This window comes from Homarus americanus, unplaced genomic scaffold, assembly GCF_018991925.1.
Source record: "Homarus americanus isolate GMGI-L3 unplaced genomic scaffold, GMGI_Hamer_2.0 scaffold52806, whole genome shotgun sequence".
Taxonomy (NCBI): Eukaryota; Metazoa; Arthropoda; class Malacostraca; order Decapoda; family Nephropidae; genus Homarus; species Homarus americanus.
The window spans coordinates 7,301,081-7,321,779 of record NW_024720773.1 but is presented as its reverse complement, the minus strand read 5'-3'; the positions used below and the strand labels follow the sequence as shown (position 1 = coordinate 7,321,779).

General features: G+C 36.5%; 1 protein-coding gene across 1 annotated transcript; it reads left to right on the top strand.

Moving 5' to 3' along the window:
• The first annotated feature begins 10,894 nt into the window (after positions 1-10,894).
• LOC121860976 (succinate--CoA ligase [GDP-forming] subunit beta, mitochondrial-like) lies at positions 10,895-20,144 on the top strand. The gene is made up of 10 exons (XM_042358395.1): positions 10,895-11,013; positions 12,870-12,999; positions 14,358-14,457; positions 14,941-15,093; positions 15,580-15,760; positions 15,904-16,049; positions 16,334-16,446; positions 17,088-17,222; positions 18,019-18,147; positions 18,691-20,144. The coding sequence occupies exons 1-10, from the start codon at positions 10,942-10,944 to the stop codon at positions 18,798-18,800; spliced, it is 1,269 nt and encodes a 422-aa protein (XP_042214329.1). The 5' UTR covers positions 10,895-10,941; the 3' UTR covers positions 18,801-20,144.
• Positions 20,145-20,699: the final 555 nt, after the last annotated feature.

Sequence of the window (20,699 nt, the reverse complement as noted above, 5' to 3'; positions counted from 1 at the left end):
TAGAAAGTGAGAAGGGAAAACATCACTATGACGTCATCATTTCAAAGCGTCTTTTACCACTCAGCAGCCATCATTACCCAGATATATACCATGACGTCATCACAAGTGTCCACGGCCAATCATCAGCCATCGTTGCCCAGAAGTACATCATGATTACATCACATCAAAGTATCCTCTTCCAATCAGCAACCATCATGACGTAGAAGCGCACCATGACGTCATCACAACAAAGCTTCCTCGACCAATCAACAGTACGCGTCACATAAAGGTAATTATGGTGTGTTTTCTACTATGTTCTTTGGGATTTTCATTCAAATGTTTGTTTTGATGCATAGAAGGCTAATGCGGTGGCGGAACAAGGAGAATTTATTTAGGATTTACTGAATAAAATCGTGTAGCGTTAGCCAAATAAAATATTGAAACAATCGTCCCTGTAGTGAAGGTGTTAAGGGAGATAGTCTACTAAAAAGCTGCAATAGACCGTAACATCAACATCTTATCAGGAATTAACCACTAAACGCTCTGCCAGACTCAGCACACATCAGCCAGCGGTTATTTCTCAACCTGGAGTCATTCTCGTGAGGGGGCGCTAAGGCCTAGACTGTCTGCAGCTTCTTACGGAAATACACTCTTTTATTTTTTTGTTTTCTTGCTGCGTCACCGACTTAATATTCATTATATCAACATAATGATCTTTAAGTGAAAATCCCTGAGAAACGCCCCCTCCACCCACCCCACCCCCCCCCAACTCCACCCCTCACCCCACCTCCACCCCACCCTCACCCCTCACCCCTCACCCCACCTCCCATAATTACAGAGGCGAACCTATAACATCATACTTAAGTAATTTGTATTTATGTTACAGGAACTACACACACGGTACAATACAGTTAGTGGTGGTAGTAGTTCATTATTACCAATTATACTCTACTGTATACTACATCATTATTAACCTTTATCATGTTTGTAAATATACCTTAATATAACTAAGCATTAACACCTATAATCTGTCCAGTTATTATAGACATTACCAGAGGATATAACTCTTCAATTATACAACATATTCTCAATTGTTTTCTCTGTCACGTACTGTTCACTAGATATAATGACTAATGTAACTCAGATAAATTTTGGTAGATAGAGAGAGACGTAAATAGATTAATAAATGTTGGTTGGTAGATAGATAGATGTGAAGATCATGAAAACATAACCTAATTAAGTTAGTAATTAATGCAGGTGTTTTATGGTCAATATTATCACAAAGACAACGATCATTACATAACCCAGCTACCTTGTATCTAAGCTCCGCCCACCCATGACATCATATTCAAGGCGTCAGGAAACATCAATGATTCGAATCACTTCATGAACGAAGCCCTGAAGCAGGAGTCATGGAACTGTGAATCCAGTTTGTTAGAGTCTTTATCAAGTTAAACCAACACGAATATATTTGTCTTGGTAAACACAACTCAGTGTTATTGTTGGTGATCCACAAGTTGTAGTATTTCTTCCCTGACGTAAATTATCGCCTGCTACGAGTGATGCTTCAGTTTATTGTGAGTGAGACGCCTCGAAGCTTCAGTAAACTTGAGAATGAGAGCGGTGAGGCAGGTGTGGTCACGCTGGTTCACTTAGCACTACACATCTGACCTCCTGCTGGGCTGGACCACCTCGCTCCTGGGGCCAACTGACTGTCTGTTTCAGCTAAGTGCACGTGTTGGTGGTCATGGGACAGTGAGTGTGGTGATTGTGGTAGTGGTGGTGATTGGGAAGTGATGGTGATTGGGAAGTGATGGTGGTGGTGGTGGTGAAATAATTATGGCGGTGCTGAGGAATGTACTACACTAGACTGTACGTAACAATGTATACAGGTATATGAATTAATAATAATAATAATTAAACAGGTGTACAGACGACTCAGGGTAATGTGTGGTCAAGTAGCAAGATGGTGGATCTGTACCCGTCAAGACTCAGGGTAATGTGTGGTCAAGTAGCAAGATGGTGGATCTGTACCCGTCAAGACTCAGGGTAATGTGTGGTCAAGTAGCAAGATGGTGGATCTGTACCCGTCAAGATTCGGGGTAATGTGTGGTCAAGTAGCAAGATGGTGGATCTGTACCCGTCAAGACTCAGGGTAATGTGTGGTCAAGTAGCAAGATGGTGGATCTGTACCTGTCCAAGACTCAGGTAATGTGTGGTCAAGTAGCAAGATGGTGGATCTGTACCTGTCAAGACTCGGGTAATGTGTGGTCAAGTAGCAAGATGGTGGATCTGTACCTGTCAAGACTCGGGTAATGTGTGGTCAAGTAGCAAGATGGTGGATCTGTACCTGTCAAGACTCGGGTAATGTGTGGTCAAGTAGCAAGATGGTGGATCTGTACCTGTCAAGACTCAGGGTAATGTGTGGTCAAGTAGCAAGATGATGGACCTGTACCCGTCAAGACTCTGGGCCTACTCTTGCAGATGGAGTCAACTTCAAATATTAAAAGAGTCTGTATAGAATTTCTTACTAATGAATGTATATAAACTGGAAAATATATATAGTTATTACCTGATTGGGAATTTGTATGTCTGGATTGTATAAGGAATGTTTTGTTTTTTCATGAGTAAATTATAACTTATGGAATTTGTATAGTTTCAGAACTAAGATATTGATATAGCTAATAGATATTGTGACAGATAATTTATATATATATATATATATATATATATATATATATATATATATATATATATATATATATATATATATATATATATATATATATATATATATATATATATATATATATATATATATATATATATATATATATATATACTGTATATATATATATATATATATATATATATATATATATATATATATATACTGTATATATATATATATATATATATATATATATATATATATATATCTATATATATATATATATATATATATATATATATATATCTATATATATATATATATATATATATATATATATATATATATATATATATATATATATATATATATATATATATATATATATATATATACTGTATATATATATATATATATATTTTTTTTCCAGCACAGTGGTGTGGTGGCTGAGTGGCGAGGTCCCCACTGTGGAAGATAAAGGCCTCAGGTTCGACTGCCGGACTAACTGGAGACGTGTTGAACCGGACGAGGCGAGTGTCAGGATTTTCAAAGCTTCGTAAATTAATTTTCTTTTTACCTTAAATATTTCCCCGCCATTGTAGCCGATAAGAAAGATTACCTGAAATATTACAAGAAATTATTACTAAAGGTATAAATATTTTAGGTATTAATAGTTGTAGCTTATTATTGTTATTATTGGGTAAAGGCGAGAGTAGGAGAGCCAGGGAATGGTGGAGGTTGGGATGGATGTTATATAATTAGGGATGAGGGGATAGAGATTTAATGGATAAGTGAGGGGATGAGGGCCAGGTTAGAGACTGGGATGGATGGCAGAAGTTGTGGTCCCGAAAAGTTAATTATCTGGCAGGATTGGTAAACACAGTGGAGGGCCGTAGTCGCCAACCCTCAGACATGATAGTACCTTGATTATACCCTAGTGTCTGTGTACCTGTCTGGGTGTGTGAGAGGAGTGTGTTTGATGGTGTATGGGAGTGGGCAAATCAAGTGACCCCCTCAATATTACAGAGTCATCTTACAGGGTCAAAGTTGGCATGACCTTCAAGGCTTGATGTACACTTATTGTTATTGTTTGGGTGTGTTGATATAGTGATGGTACAAGGACTAGTTGGGTGAGCTGGGGTCAGGTGAAGGGAGTAAAATCATGTATTTGAAAGAGAGAGAGAGAAGCGGTGTTGTGTGATAGTGAGAGTCAGTCCATAAGTACACTAAAAGTAGTTTGTGAGGTGGATTACTCTGTATTACAATGGGGTAAGGTGATGGAGGGGGGGAAAGAGATGGTAATAAGACCCGAGTGACAGTGGTGGATTTACATGTAAGAATTAAGGAGTGGTTGGAACTGTAGGAGTGTCAGGAATGAGGATATATGTAGAGAAACTGATGAAGGTGTTGAGACGTTGATAGTGGGAGAGAAGTACAGAGATGGGAGGTAAAGTTAGAGGCTTATTGTGTTGGACAGAATACTGAGATGAACATACAACGAGGGACTGGAGTGTGTGGCCATCATGAGGCAGTAGTGAGTGGAGGACCAGTGTGAGACTCGAGAGTGAGCAGATGGTTATGATGGAGTCTGGGTGAAAGGTTTAACAAGGACCGACATGTAAGGGAGAGGTTGGAAGAGAAGGGAGCAGTTTGAGTAATGTGAGGGAGAGTGCAGGGGAGATGTGTAGATATTGTACAAGAACAATGAACAGGAGAGGAGGAGATGGTGACTGTTAATTAATCCTTTGGCTGTGACTTAAGGTAAATTTACATCTTAGACTAATGGGAAAAGAAAGAAAAATCATCTATGTAGTTGGTTTAGTCGTGGTGAAGAGTCCCTGCACCTAAAGAAGAGGGTTCATGAATTAAGTCATTATTACATACATTAACTGGACAAATAAGGCAGTGGAATACTTTATAGTCCTCAGGTGGAATAAACACACTGAGAGCATGGAGGAAAGGCCAGACAGATGGACGGAAGGGGTGATGGCTACCCTACGAGGATGAGGAGGAACAGCCAGTAAGCATCTGTGTGTGAATGGGTGGATAACATGACGTAAGTATTTGGAAAAGGGGTTTGTTAAGCGACATGGAGAACCAGGTAGATATTTAGTTACCTGGTTGTGGGAGGAGGCACTACAGTAAAACACGTCTGGTCAAGTAGTGTGAATGACCGCGAATGGACGATGTGTGATTTAATAACTTACCTCTGCAATACACCTAAGAAAAACAATACTATTTTTGGCTAATTGAATATTCATTTTGCAGATAGAAACAGAACACACCTGCCCAGGGAGGACGAGAACCACAACTTGTGTCCAGATGACGAAGCACCACTAAGCTGAACAAGACGACTAAGAATACTGATAATGTTTGGAGCTGTCGGACGTAACGAGTTGTATTGTGTATAAGTGTTGGTTAGATGCGTCCACACAGATACTGACTCGTGTAGGGGTGAGGGAAGGACTCGGTGCTAGGTGTTGGAGTAAATATATAATGATCTTTGGCTGGGTCTGTTATACACTTATAAGGGTAAGTGTGTGGACGTTATCACTCGGTTGATATTTTGTCAAACATTGTAAAGTGAAGTGCTACAGTCCACCAATGGGGTAGACCGCTGGTGGTTACGTCACTGCTTTTTCCACCAATGAGATGCCTCAGGTGACTTTAGCCCACTTACTCACTCAACAGAGAACATGTAACACTAGTAACGAGGAAGTTGTAAAGCTGTAATAACTACAGGTACTTGTAATAAATTGTTATAAAGCATTTTGTGTTTCGGTGTCAGGAAGAATAAAATAATACCAGGTGATGAAATTAATGTAGTCGAGGTCAAAAGTGTTGAACACTTGACAGTATTTGGCATGTAAGTGCCCGAAGATCTTAGTTATTAAGGAGAGTTTTATCCCATTTTGTGGCTCAGGCATAATATGACAAGTAGTGGTATTAGTACATCCCAATCATATAACTCACGAGTAGATGACGGATATTGCTAAGTGTTCAAAGCCTTTGACCCCGACTGTACATAACGTTGTTGACCTAAGATAAGTGATGGTGGTTACCTTAACTTGTTTGACCATCAGCCAGACATAGTAAACACCACACCAGTTAAGGTAAACCTTACAACTTCCTTCTAACCATTGAGCTTTTTCCAATGTTGAGAATGTTTTAGTGTTTAAAAAAAATTATATGTTGTAGCTTTTAAAAAAATTGCAAATTTCTAAGAAATAAAATTTAATGACATGTGAAGTGTTTTACTCAGATTTGGGGCATTCTAGGTAGGCTATAGAAGAGCAAAAAAAATGAAAATTTTGCTTTAAAAAAAAATATAACTTTTTTTAATTTTTTTTTCCAGGTGGAAAAAATACTTTTTTTTTCAAAATTGCTTTTCAGTGTTCAGTAAAAACTGGTTCAAAGCAGCTTTTGGTGTGGAGACAAGTCGATTGTGTTGCTCAAACAAACAAGTTGTTACCTGACCGTTTTCTTACCAGAGGAGACTTGAGTAATGAAAGCTGGAGTACATACATAGTTATGTTGACTTGTTGCTTTGAGAGGTCGAGTCAGTGCTGTGGGTCACTCCACATGCTGCTAGGGGAGGTCAGGTCACTGATGTAGGTCACTCCATGTGATGCATGGAGAGAGGTTAGGTCACTTCTATGGATCACTCGTGTTGCTTGGAGAGGTCAAGGTCACTGGTTGTTGAAGTCCTCAAGTCTTAACTGTTTTTGTGTTTTTTTCACTGTAGAGAAAAAGTTGTTTCGAAATCATACAAACTTAAAAAACTAAACTTCAGAAAAAATATAAGTTAAACGACTTTAAATAATAAACTACAAAAAGTATTTAAAAAACTAAAATTAATTAAATTTCTTACAAAAAATATCACTTTTTTTTTAATATATTAAGTATTCTTGAGAATATGAATCCTTAAGAACCAAGAGATTTGCCTTATAAACGAAAATATTACAAACTTACGGAAACAAAACTAGTTAAAGAAAGCTGACGAAATCCAAATCCCAATAAATTATAATTTTACTTTAAAAGCAAATGGCATTCACCTGGAGCTGGCGGACGTCCGCCCCACAAAGGGTCACAGCTCAAGGTTGAAGCCGCAAGTCCTGAAAACTGTAAGGGCAATTTTTTTTCGGAACAATCTGCCGGAGAACGTTGTGACAAGCACCGAGTGTGAGCTCATTCAAGGCCAGACTTGACCAACACGAGCAGGTTCCGATATACAAGACCCAGTGCCTGCCTATGAGAAACGTGACTGACTGCCCAAGTTGCTAACGAGCCGATCAGTGGCGAAGAGGATAAAAGTAAAAGTAAGTAAACAAAATTCATAAAATAGATTTCAACGATTAATTACCTTCAATGTATTTTGAGGAACATTATGAGTTAATTCTTGTCTGGACTAAATTCTTCATCAAGGCTGTGGATACTTAAATTAGGATAAACAGGAATTATTCAAGCTCTCTCTCCTGACAATTCTCCCCATGGTGTATACTAGATGCCATAAATATAGTCATAGGGTACGACTTGAGTACGACAGTGTAGCCAAAACTTCGCTAGAGCTACCTCAGGCTCCAAGTCGTGGTGATCATCGTGCCAGGCGACGCTGAGGTACACAGTTTTGAGATTCCTGCCAGCGCTGACATCCATTTATACAATTTTACTTTGATTCATTTATCTAAGTTAACATTAAACATTTTTATAGCTACGATACTAAACGTGGAATATATATATATATATATATATATATATATATATATATATATATATATATATATATATATATATATATATATATATATATATATATATATATATATATATATGAGGGTTGTAGATGAATTTTAACAATCTGGTACATTACTAAATTCAAAAAGACAAAGTGATAAAGCTGTTTCAATAAATTTGCTTTATATATTATAACATTGAAGAAAACAACGGAAAACGAGTTAATGTAATGGATAAATTATATACACTTCTTCAAGAGGCTGCCAAAATACCTTAGAATAAAGCACTCTTCAATATGTAGTTAATTAAAACCGTATATTATCACAACTAAATACATAAGAACATAAGAACATAAGAAAGTGGGATACTGCAGGAGGCCGACTGGCCCATACAGGGCAGATCCCTTTCACACCCATCCCAGCACTTCCATGTGCCTATCCAACTTCGTCTTGAAGCTCCCTAGCGTCCCCGATCCTACTATAGCACTCGGTAGCCTATTCCACATATCCACAACTCTATTACCAAACCAGTGCTTGCCTATATCCTTTCTGAATCGGAATTTATCTAATTTAAAGCCATTTGTTCTAGTTATTTCGTTATTACTGAGCTTCAGAACATCTTCCATTTTACCCTTGTTAATCCCACTTACCCACTTGTACACCTCTATCATATCTCCCTAACTCTACGCCTCTAATGAATGTAAGCCTAAGCTTTTCAGTCTTTCTTCATATGGAAGGTTTCTAATATTATGGATCATTTTTGTCATTCTTCTTTGTACTCTCCAAAGAATCTATGTCCATTCTATAATAAGGACACCAGAACTGAACCGCATAATCCATGTGTGGCCTCACTAATGCTAGGTAAAGTTTCAAGATAACGTCAGCAGTTCTGTTACTCACAGACCTAGATATGAACCCAAGAATCCTGTTTGCCTTGTTGCGAACGCTAATACATTGTTTTCTAGGTTTCCAAGTCGTTGCTAACAAATACACCTAGATCTTTTCACAAACTGAGTTTTCTATTTCCGTGTTACCTAGTTTATATTAACGTTTGTATTCGTCTTCCCTATCTGTAGTACCTTGCATTTATCAGTATTAATTCATTTGCCAGTCTACTACCACTCATGTAAGGTATCTAGATCTCTTTGAAGGTGTTCAAAGTCACTGTCTGAATTTATCACTCTCCATTTTGGTATCATCTGCAAATTTACTAATCCTACTAGTTATGCCTAAATCAAGATCATTAATGAATATAACAAACAGCAGAGGGCCTAATACAGATCCTGGGAACTCCCTTTTTGACCACCCCAGTCTGACTTTAATCCATTTATGCTGACTCTTTGTTTCCTACCAGTTAACCATGACCTAATCCATTTTAATACTGATCCACCTATTCCATGTGCTTCTACCTTCCTTATCAATCTCTCATGAGGGACTCTATCGAATGCTTTACTGAAATCTAAATAAATTATATCATATGACTTATCATTATCTACCGCTTCATATACTTCTGAGAAAAAGCTAAAGCAAATTTGTGAGACAAGAACGTCCCTGGGTGAACCCGTGCTGAGAAGAATGAATTAAGTTGAATGTTTCAAGGTGGCTTCTGATTTTTGTAGCAATAATTGACTCTAGCAACTTGCCTATGATTGACGTGAGACTAATGGGACGGTAATTTGATGCTATTGATTTATCACCCTTTTTGAAAATCGGAACTACATTTGCAAGTTTCCAAGCTTCTGGCACTAGGCCCGATTCTAATGACTTATTAAATAAAACTGCTAATGGATTACTCAACTCATCTCTACATTCTTTTAATATTCTAGCATATACCTCGTCTGGACCAGGCGATTTATGAGGCTTCAGTTTGTTAATTACTTTAAGCACATCGTTACTAGTAATATTGATATTCATCAACATATTTTCTATACTGTCGTTATATACCTTATGAACTTCTGGAAACTGTGCTAGGTTTTCATTTGTGAATACGGAGCGAAAATGACTATTTAACGTACTACACATTTCTAACTCATCATCAGTCATTTCTCCTGTCGTAGTTTTAAGGGGACCTATTGTATCTCTAACCTTTGATTTATACAGTTGATAAAAAGCTTTGGGGTTATTTTTCGATTCGTTTGCTACCTTGATTTCATAATTTCTCTTTGCTTTCCTAATTTCTGTTTTTACCTGTCTTGTTAGGTTCTGATAGTAACCAAGTAAGTGATTTTCGCCTTTCTTAACTTTTCTATATACTCCTTTCTTTTTCCCTAGAAGATCTAAGAGTCTATTATTCATCCATTTTGGTTGGTTCCGTATCGATCTGAATTTTCTTTTAGGAAACACTGTGTTAAGTCTTATACACTGCTGTTTATAAATATATATATATATACGAAGACTCAAAGCTTGAACATATTATATACAGATGACACATTAACGAAGGGTAACGAAATTATATTCAGTCTACCTGTGATTGTGAGACGGTGACTGTGATTCCTGTCTGTTTCGATCATTTCAACTGTTTAATATTCATAGCCACTCGGATAATCTGGATCTAGTGTGACTATCCGAGGTAATCACAGGGAGGCGGTAAAGATATGATGCACATCAATATACAGTATATAGGAAGCATTGAGGAAGGTAGAATTGCAACTTGCCAAAAATTTTCCGTCGCCTGCTAAAACTAGTCAATCTTCCTTCCTTCTAACAATACTTATCATACTCCCTTACCGGTGAATGGATACCTCACTGGTAATCAACTTCCCGTAGCATATCGCCGGCAATAAAGAAAAAAAAAATCCCGGATAATTCTTGAATTTGGCGCTGGTGGGGTCAATGTTCACATCTAGATGGCATCAAGCAAGTTTTCAAATGTTTAATAAAAATACAGGAACTGGGCGAGGAAAATTATTAGTTTTCTAGGTTATAAGATCCAATGAACCCATCATTTGGTCTGGGTCGTCTGTTATAAAATAAAAAGAAATGATAGTGAGTGATTCTGTTTATTGAGACCTTTCATTAACCTGTCCCAGTCTACACATCAACCACTGTTTGTAACTTTTAATAAAAATCATCATTCTTGTTGTTTTTAATGTATTTATTTATTCTTGTGTGTAATATTATCTTTATTATTTGATACAGATTATTAGTATGTATACAATAACTATCTTGACTAAAAACAGTTTAAACTTACATGGAAGGCTCATTAGTTTTTTTTTATAATTATTCAATATATTGCAAACTCCAAATTAAAATCTTATTCTACAGAAAACTTTCATAGTTAGCGAATAAATTAATCAACATATTAATCAACTGAAAAATATAAAAATCCCTGAATAAAACATGAAGTTAGTAATATTTAATGTCATGCTTGTGCCATTAAGCTGTCACTAGTTTTCATTGTATTCATATACTCGTATTAGGAGTTAACATTAAACAAAATATAATAGTTCTAACTGGAGGGATGATAATTAACTATTAGTATTACTTTTATTGTTTATTATTTCCAATGTGTGTGGTAAGTTGGTAACAGTGTTGGATATTAAAGTACAAGTGTCCACGATGGCAGCGATCATTACAAGGTGTCTCTCAAAAGGTGTTTACACGCCTTTACAAACTCTAATTAAACCAAAAGTGAGTAAAGTGACAACATCTATAGTGATAGTGTCTTGATGTACCGTAAATATTTCGTGATATTGCAAATGAAATGAGTTATTGGAGGGACTTTTACTCCGGTTGTGCCACCTATCAGTCGAGTAATTTTTATTTTTCACTTTCATTCATTTTTTTAAGACACCAATTTTATAATCTTGCCACCTCATAGAAATTACTATGCTGTGCTTTGAAGTCTCAATGAAAATTTGTGCTTGTAGTCATAGATTATATACTGTAAATTAAATGTCTGAATTTGGATCAGCTGATTATAATAAACATGGCAGTTTTATTTAAGTACACCGGCGTCACTTTTTTAACATTTGGAATTTCTCTTGAACATCTAGATGGGTAGTTGTTACCATCATCAAAATTCTTATAAATATATCCAGTTAGCGAAAAAAATGACATTGAAAACTTTCACTGACAAATGTTATCCTGTCACAGTGACAAGTGTGCTGAAGAACTGAACAGTGTTTACTCTTGATAGGAATGAACCACTGCGTGTCTATAATTGCTCTTTTAATTTATGTTTGACGATTATAATACACTAATCATTCTTGACCACCATCATGCATAATCCAGTGGTGTTTTGTTTTCATTTGTTAGAGTATCAGTGTGGACGAGACAGCATTAAGGGATCATTGCCCTTTAAAGTATTCCACTGGTTTCTAATCTTGTTTAATTTTATAATCCAGTGAGGGAGTCCCAGTTTCTCTAGTGTGGCAGACAGTAGGCCCATTATTTACGCCCTTGGTAGATTACCTGAAGAATAAGCACCCCACCTTATTTCACATGGTGATTCAACGCCTTAACACAACTTACGGGGTTAGGTTAGCATTAGGGAACTTAGTCATATTTAGAAATAATGTGGCTGTCTAATATACAGGCGAGCCTTCTTGGCAAGGATTTTGAAGAAACACGTGATAAAGATACACTGAGAAAGGTAATGGTGGAGGAGACGGTTGGCACCAGAAGGACTTTATTAAATTGCACCAAATTTTCTGGAGATGTTTGGATGATCATAAATTATTTGTTAGTGGGCAGGTCATGAAAGAAGAGGGAAATGTGGCATATGGCAGTAATTTCAATCTCTACGTGCTCTGTAGATGAAGTAATAAATTATTTATCATAACTATTGCACCGTCAGATCTCCCATGTTTTGGTTCACACCATCTGCTATATACAGTATACTGTACTGTACAGGAATGCCCACAGTCTTTGTTTACATGTCAAGAAATGAACGACGATCTCATCGGGCGTATTCATTATGATGAAATTAGATTGAATTTGTTCATTTTTCTAGAGATGTTGTTTGGATGATACAGTAGTAAGAAAATTGAAACAGGAAGTTCGGAGAGGTTAAGTAAGGTTAGGTTAGGTTAGGTTAGGTTGGGTTGGGTAGGTTAGGTCAGGTTCTGTATATTGTTGTTTTGATTTTCTTATTTAGTATCATCCAAACATCTCCTGAAAGTTTGGTTTAATTCCATAAAGTCCTTCTGTTGCTATCCATCTTCTCCACCATTACCCTGAATACAAAAAAATAAAAATAAAGTGGTAACGTTAAGCTAATCACTTACTTTAATATGGTGTCATTATATGCTATGAAGTGTTAATTATAGTGAAACTTTTATTTAATGAATTACTTGGAGAAGAAAGTCCATTATGTTGTGGGCCCATTAGATGTGAAACTCCCCATCTAACAGAGTATATGGAGAGAGAAATCCACTATATGGAGGTTTCGCTTAGTGTACTTCCACGATTATGTACTTATCAGCAAATTTAAAACTATAACATTTTGGAATATACTGTACCTAAATTTTAGTGTATACGTGCAGGTGCCAGTACGATGCCTCAACCTGCTAGAGTACCAGAGCAAAGTTTTACTAGAGAATCATGGAGTAACTGTACAGAGATTTCGCATTCTTGACTCCCACAAAGAGGCTGTGGAGGCCTCAAAGTCCCTCAGTAAGTAATGCTAAAATTATCTTTGTTACCACCTTATGTTAAAATTTTATTGTTATCTCTGAAAGATCATGTGAAGATTAGTCACCCAAGCTTGTTTCGCTTTAAGATTAAACAGCTTAATCTTCCCAATCAGCTTTCAGGTGTTTAAATCATCAGGTGAAGTAAGCTGGGGTACCTAATCTTTTATGTTAACTCAGGATGATGCAGAAATTGTCCTGTTAACCATATTACTTGATCATATTGTTGATAATATTAAGTTTATTGGACATAATGAGAGTTAATGCAGCAAAATTACTTCTTAATGTTAAATTTTCATATTGTAGAATCTGTTTAACCCTGAGTCCCATGTCAAGCTAAATTTAGACTCCTTTAATCTATTGTATGTGTTTATTAATCAAGATCTACTGTAAATCATTAACTTATGTTGTAATTTAGCCTTGCAATTCATTTTTTTTGCTTTATATGGTCTTTTCATTATATGTCCTGTATGTAAAGTAATTTCCAAGACAAGGAACACAGCATATGATGATTACAGTTGGCTTCTGGCTTAAAAAATGCTGATTTATTTCAGCAGTGGCATTCTACTGTTATAGAAAATGAAGACTACTAGGGAACAGAAAATGGTTATTAACTACAGTAGATCAGCAGAGAGCATATTAAAACAAGCAGTTAAGTAACTTTTATTAATATGACACTAAAATAATGCCAGAAAGCATTGAGCAAGTGTGTGCAGAGTACAGTACTTCTACTTGTTTTTGTAGCTCTTTCCTGTCTTTTTCTACAGATGTCTTGCATTGTTTCTGCCCCAGTGTATTTCTTCTTTCTTTGATGTTTCTGTACCTCTTGACCGGCCCCACACAAAAGTGGGAGAGGAGTAAAGATAATGGAGAAAATATCTCGCTGGTATAGCATTCTTGTTGTGAATGAAGGGCACCAGTATCAGATTCTTTTCCCTGCTGGAGTGGAGAATTGGGTTACCACCTTGTGTGCCTACTGGATCACAAGGTAATCCCCTTAGCTAATTTCACCTGTTGATTAACCACCCTAATGCTATTTCAGGGGGTTAGGTTAGGTCTGAAATAAGGTGAAATAAGCTGGGATGCTAATATTCATGTGATCCCACTAGCCCTTAGATATTTGGTAGTAAAATAAGTTAACCATCAACTACCAGGTTTGCTTACTGATGATGGAACAACCCTTCAATGGACTAGCATCGTGCCAGGAAGGGGAACATAGTAGTCCACTGTGAATAATAAGAATCAGAGGACCTGCACCTGACCTCCCACCCTGCATCATAGTAGGGTTTTTTTCTCACTTTATCATCAGTTAACTGAAATTACATTTATGAATGATTACAGATGCTGCCGAATTTGTGGTGAAAGCTCAGATCTTGGCTGGTGGGCGTGGGAAAGGACATTTTGACAATGGCTTTAAGGGAGGCGTTCATCTTACCAAGGAGTGAGTAGCTTCCCTTATCCTGGATTTGACTGGATTTTGCTGATTAAAAATGGACAATAAAAGTGGCCTTTAATACATTTAGGAATTATAATGAGTATTCTATGAAAATATGAAATGGAGTCAATTGATACTCTCTCAGGAGCTATATAGATATTATTATGGTGTTCTTACAGCTTGTAGCTTGAAGACTGTGTGATGTATATGAAGGGGTCACCTCTGGGGTACAGTAAGGCACTAATGCACAGGCTTGCCATTATTGAATTTTTAGCTCATGAGAAAATTCATAAAATCTGGTGTTTATTGCAGATTTATTTGCTGATAATGGTTCTTTGTCGTACTTCAATTCTAAGACAATATACCGCTAGATGCTCTCACCTTTAAGTTTCTTTCTGTGGTAGCTATTCCCTGTAAATTGTAAAGTGTGTGTGAGATAGTGTCCTTAACTTGGAAACCCTGTATATATCTCTCTTGTCTATTTTTCAGCTGTAATGAAGTGGCAAGCTTGGTGGAGAAGATGGTGGGCCACAAGCTGGTCACAAAACAGACCCCGAAGGACGGTATCGTTGTCAACAAGGTCATGGTCGCCGAGTCTGTTGATATTCTCCGTGAAACTTATTTTTGTATTCTCATGGACAGGTGAGTCATTATCGGTAACTTGTCAGGTGTATGTATTACATTTGAGTAAACTAAAAGATGGCAGATAGTGGAAAGAGGGCCAGGTGGTGTATGGAGGAGAGGGCCAGGTGGTGGATGGAGGGGAGGGCCAGGTGGTGGATGGAGGGAGGGCCAGGTGGTGGATGGAGGAGAGGGGTGGTGGATGGAGCCAGGTGGTGGATGGAGGGGAGGGCCAGGTGGTGGATGGAGGGAGGGCCAGGTGGTAATAGGCACTGAAAATTTAAGTAGGAGGGAGGAGTAAGCCGGAGTGCCTTTACAGTAACAAATATATAAAGACAATATCATTAGGTGGCAAAGATATATAGATAATGTCAAGATTATGGAAATGTAGAACTTTAAAGATGAAGGTTTATGAAAAGAAATTAGGGTATGTTTTGATTTTACAGATGATAAAGTATAAATTGTGTTTGGGGTATTATTTTCATTTGTATTTTTCTTCCAATCCAGAGAACATAATGGACCCGTACTAATAGCAAGCCCTGATGGTGGTATGGATATAGAGGAAGTGGCCGAGAAGACCCCCGAGCGCTTGATGACGCAACCCATCGATATACACGAAGGGATTACAGATGAAATGGCACTCAAGGTTGCAGATTTCCTTAAATTTAATGGGCCATTGAGAGAAAAAGTGAGTTTCTTAAAGAGATGTGTAATACTTAGGGACGTGTTGGTGATGTTTTTACAACTTGGAAAAAAGAAAAGAAAATTCAATGTTTATGATTAAGGATAGAATGTTTAATTAATATGGGTTTATTTAATTTTTTTTTGTAGTGTGCCAAGGAGGTGAAGGGCATTTGGAGCATGTTCCTCGGTGTGGATGCAACCCAGATTGAAATTAATCCTCTGATTGAGACCCCACAAGGCCAGGTTGTGGCCGTCGATGCCAAGATCCAGTTTGATGATAATGCTGAATTCAGGTCAGTCAACGAACCATTAATGCTATGTAACACCTTATTCTGTGTTGCCTCATGTATCCATTATTGTACTACTAATGTGATGATAACTTACTGTGGGGTCATTTTTCTTTTCTTTTTTTATCACTATAGTTTGGATGCTGGGAATCATTCATGTATCATTGGACCAGTTATGTTCATTATGATATTAATTTGATGGTTCTAGGTATTTATAGCTGGTCCTCTTAAGTTAGTACATTATTTATTGTGTGCCAGACTGAGATTGTATTAGAAATTTTGTATTGCAGACAGAAGGATGTGTTTGCTATGGAGGACTACAGTGAGAGTGATCCCAGAGAGGTGGAAGCTGCCCGCTATAATCTCACTTACATTGGCATGGACGGAAATATTGGCTGTTTAGGTCTGTATAAGACTCCACTATTTTCCTCCCCTAAGAAAAGTTATGAGACCAAGTAGCATAACTCATTCATTGGCAGATACCCAACCAGTCCTATTTGTCCTCGCTGACCCTAAACTATTTTCTGTTAAAAAGTGAAACTAATCCAAATGTTCAAGAACTGAAAACTTCAAGACATTAAAGTTGAACATTTAAAATGACCTAAGGCAGATAGATCTTTATATACGTCTACATACGACACATCACATACATAAGGCCCTGCAGATATGCATATTTATCCTCATCAAGTAATCAGTCTGAGTTTTAGTGATTTATTAGAATACTGTACTTATCTATTTATTAGTTCCATGTAGAAATATAGGAATCTGTCTAGCTAATCAAAGAATTATACTAAGGGATGGACGTTGTTGTTGTTGTTGCATGAAGGAGGAATGTGAGCCTTTTTGGGATCATAAACAAAAGAACAGTATTCCTAAACTGGTGGATAAATGTTTCTGAGAATAACATTCCTAACCATTAATGATGGATGAATAATCACCATTGTTCTGATAAACTACCATGTTAGGATAAACACTTGTTTTCATCAACTTTTATTGTGAGGAAATACATGAAAATCTTACAAGTATCTCTATCTATTTTAACAGTTAATGGAGCTGGCCTGGCCATGGCAACAATGGACATCATCAAGTTACATGGAGGCTCACCAGCCAACTTCCTGGACTTGGGTGGAGGTGTCCAGGAGCATCAGGTGGAACAGGCTGTTAGGATTCTCACTTCAGGTAATGATTACAGAAGATGTTGATGGGTGGTTTTTATGATGGGACATATTGCTGAAGTGATGTGTAAAATAAAGTAGAAGGACATCTTGGGGTATTTTTTTGTAGGAGGGAACAATGAATCACCTGAAAATTAACCTTCAGCTTATTTCACCTTATGATTAACACTATACAGTACTTGATGGGGGATGAACACACTGATGATGGCTTCGGTATGAAGTCACTGGGATAAACTACTAATTTTGAGGCTGTGTTTTGGAAGAGGAAACTATAGAGAAAAAAAAACATCTGCTACATTAGTTAATTCCTGAATCTAGTCATCTCCTCTATTATGTCTTGGGAGAGGACTAGACAGTTAAAATAAATATCACAGCTGGACTTTTGGTAATACTGTATGCAGTGTGTGTTCATTGAGTTTGTTTACAGATTTTTCTTATCTGCTTTAAATATCTAGACTTGTTTTGTAGTTTTAAATCTTACGTCAAGTACTTGGTCAGCAGGGAAGATTACTTAACAGTGGAATATAAAAAAGACTGAGGTTCAAGTTCTTATTTAGTATTTTTGTTGCTTGGAAGTCTTAGTATTGGTTGTTTGTTTTGTCTGGTAATACTTGCAGCATAGAAAATGGATGAGATGTTTACCTATTGACAAATGTTACTGATTGGATTGAAATGTGATCTGTATGCAAGAAAACTATTGACAGTACTGTACTAGTAGTTTGTAACCATTAAATGAGATTTTTAATATCTAAGGTGAAAGGAGAATATTAAAATATGGTACTAATTTTATGTATTTTCAGATGAATCTGTAAAAGCACTTTTTGTGAATATATTTGGAGGCATTGTAAACACGGCAACCATTGCAAGCGGCCTCGTCAAAGTTCTGCGGGACAGAGACATCAAGATTCCACTGGTGGTTAGACTAGAAGGTACAAATGAATCATTATGTACTTAAATTTGTTTTAGATATTTAAGCACAGGTCCAAATTTATATTTGAAGGCTCTCATTATTTTACTCTCTTCTCTTTCTAGTGTTCTATGTTATTTCTCCTCAAACCTTACCTTCCTGTTCTTGTACTGTATCTAAATTTGATCACCTTCCTTGATATTGTACTGGATATTTTCAAGTCCTATACAAGACCTTGATTCTCTTGAGAACTGAGACTAACTTACAAGGATTTTCTGCCATGTGGATGTTTCTAGCATTGTTGTTGATGGTCAACAACAAAGACACTCATTCACCCTGACAAAAACTCAAGACATACAAACATACACTTAATAAATACCTACATTTTAATATACATTATATGGGTAAGATAATTGCTGGTAAAGAGAATTAATAAAGGCAGATGGTGGGAGAGATTGTAATTAGAATTGATTTTGGAACACTTGAATAATAGCCTCCAGCTTATTTCACCTTCAGAACTTTTGAATATAAATGACGACTCACATAGTCATATTTATCTTTTCAGGAACAAACGTCGATGAAGCTAAGCGTATTTTAGCAGAATCTGGTTGTGATATTCAATCTGCTAATAACTTGGATGAAGCAGCCAGGAAGGCAGTATCTGCTATCAACTAGTACAATACATCCTGAAGAGTACAGAAACTGACAAACCACAACCATGATTCACTACCTTCATTCTGAATATTAACTGAACATCAGATGCAAATTGTGTCATATTGTAATGTCTTTGTTATTTCCTCTCTCATTACAGTATTTAATTACAGTAATGTTGTTCACGAGCAGTATTACAAGTACTGTATAATAATGAGTGCTGTTCTTGTTCTCTCTTTTCATATTAATTAATTGTTAATAAAACATTAATTTTTCTAACTCAGGGTCACTCAGAAATGGAGGTATTGTACTAATAGTGGTTGTGCAGTCTCTTAACTAATGCCCCAAATTCCAGGAAAAATGTCAAGTGATCAAAACACGAACAACACTTCTGGAGTACCTACTTTTATATTAGTGCCTTAAAAGTACCACAGACCAGTGTATTAACACCTCAAAGGCTATTTAGAATATTTAGGAATATATCAGGGAAGTTATAGGCACTTCTTTGATTAGGGTCAATAACAAAGTGTTTTAAATTTTTCATAGTTTGGAAAGTCTGTTTGTAGTAATGTTTGCAATTAAAAAAAATTCTTAGCAATTTATAGATATCATGAAGCAACAAAGATTGTTTGTTAACTAAGACTTGAACAGTTCTTTTTGTCTAGTCCTTCTGTACTGCTCCTACCGTTGTCTTACACTATTGTACTCTTACCGACTATTTTCCTTCTTTCTTTGAGGTTTTAAATCCCCTTGATCAACCCCACACAGCAGTGAGAGAAGAGTCAAGGTGATAGATAGAAGTCTTGAATGTGATTGTGGAATATGCAGCTTTTTTTACTGATGTTGCATCTTGTTATCTGGCTAATAAGTCATGTTGTTGGGGAAAGCTTTTTGTCTGTTTGCTTTTAAAATGTTTTGTAAATATTTTTGTACTGTACATCTGTTTCATCATGTCATTTGCACAAATATAAGTATGTACTGTACTTGTGTAAAATTCACATTGGAATTTTAATGATAAAAAAACTGAGATGAAAATTTATGCCTCTTCCTATATTCATTTATGTGAGTGGTCAAAGACCCTAGTCCTGACAATCCAATAACCTAACTTAACCATGAGAACTAAGACTCAGTCATAATGGGAGCCAATACTAACTCATTAGTACTGGGCCTTAGCACTAATAATGATAGGTTGTGTCTTAATTGAACCAATCTGTCATTATCATATTTTTATCCATTTATAAATTATTTGGTATGATTCGGTTAACCCTGAATTAAGAGATATTTTCTTATACAATTCACTTATTACATGCTCATTTCATAGTTGTGTAAATGGATTGTACAGTTGTGAATAAATATAAATTTATTTTACCTGGTTCTTTTGTATATCATCTTAATATTACAGTAAGTATTGACTAATCTTGCATGATTATGTTTAAACTTGACAATTTAGGAAACATCAATGTGCATACATATTCAGAGAACAACTTGGTGTTGATGGTTTATAACGGGTTCCCAAGCATTTTCCAGTGCGACTCCATTTATTGCTGTCGTCTATCCAGTGCAACCCCAAGGCATTACATAATATAAATACAGTACAATCCCAGTTATCTGAGCAACCGGTAAATTCAACTAACTGGCACCAAAATGAAATAATAATAATAGAAATAAAAGTTCCTCCAAAATCAGCTAAAATCTTAAGTTTAAATAACGTGCACAACAGGGATGAGCAGCCAAATTATTGCTATGATAAACAATAAAATCGATACATAGCTCTATCATAAAATACAAAAGTACATATTACATGTATAAAAATTAGCTCCTTCCACACTCAAAACATACTCTGGGCGACGTGACATAATCCAGGCAGTCGACCAGCTGACTCGCAGACATGTGGCTGTCACGCAATCTGTGTATGCCGTGATG

Coding starts and splice junctions, on each gene's coding strand:
- LOC121860976 (XM_042358395.1), top strand. CDS start 10,942: ATGGCAGCGATCATTACAAGGTGTCTCTCAAAAGGTGTTTACACGCCT. Junction 14,458..14,940: donor GGCGTTCATCTTACCAAGGA/GTGAGTAGCTTC, acceptor TCTATTTTTCAG/CTGTAATGAAGTGGCAAGCT. Junction 15,761..15,903: donor ATGGGCCATTGAGAGAAAAA/GTGAGTTTCTTA, acceptor TTTTTTTTGTAG/TGTGCCAAGGAGGTGAAGGG.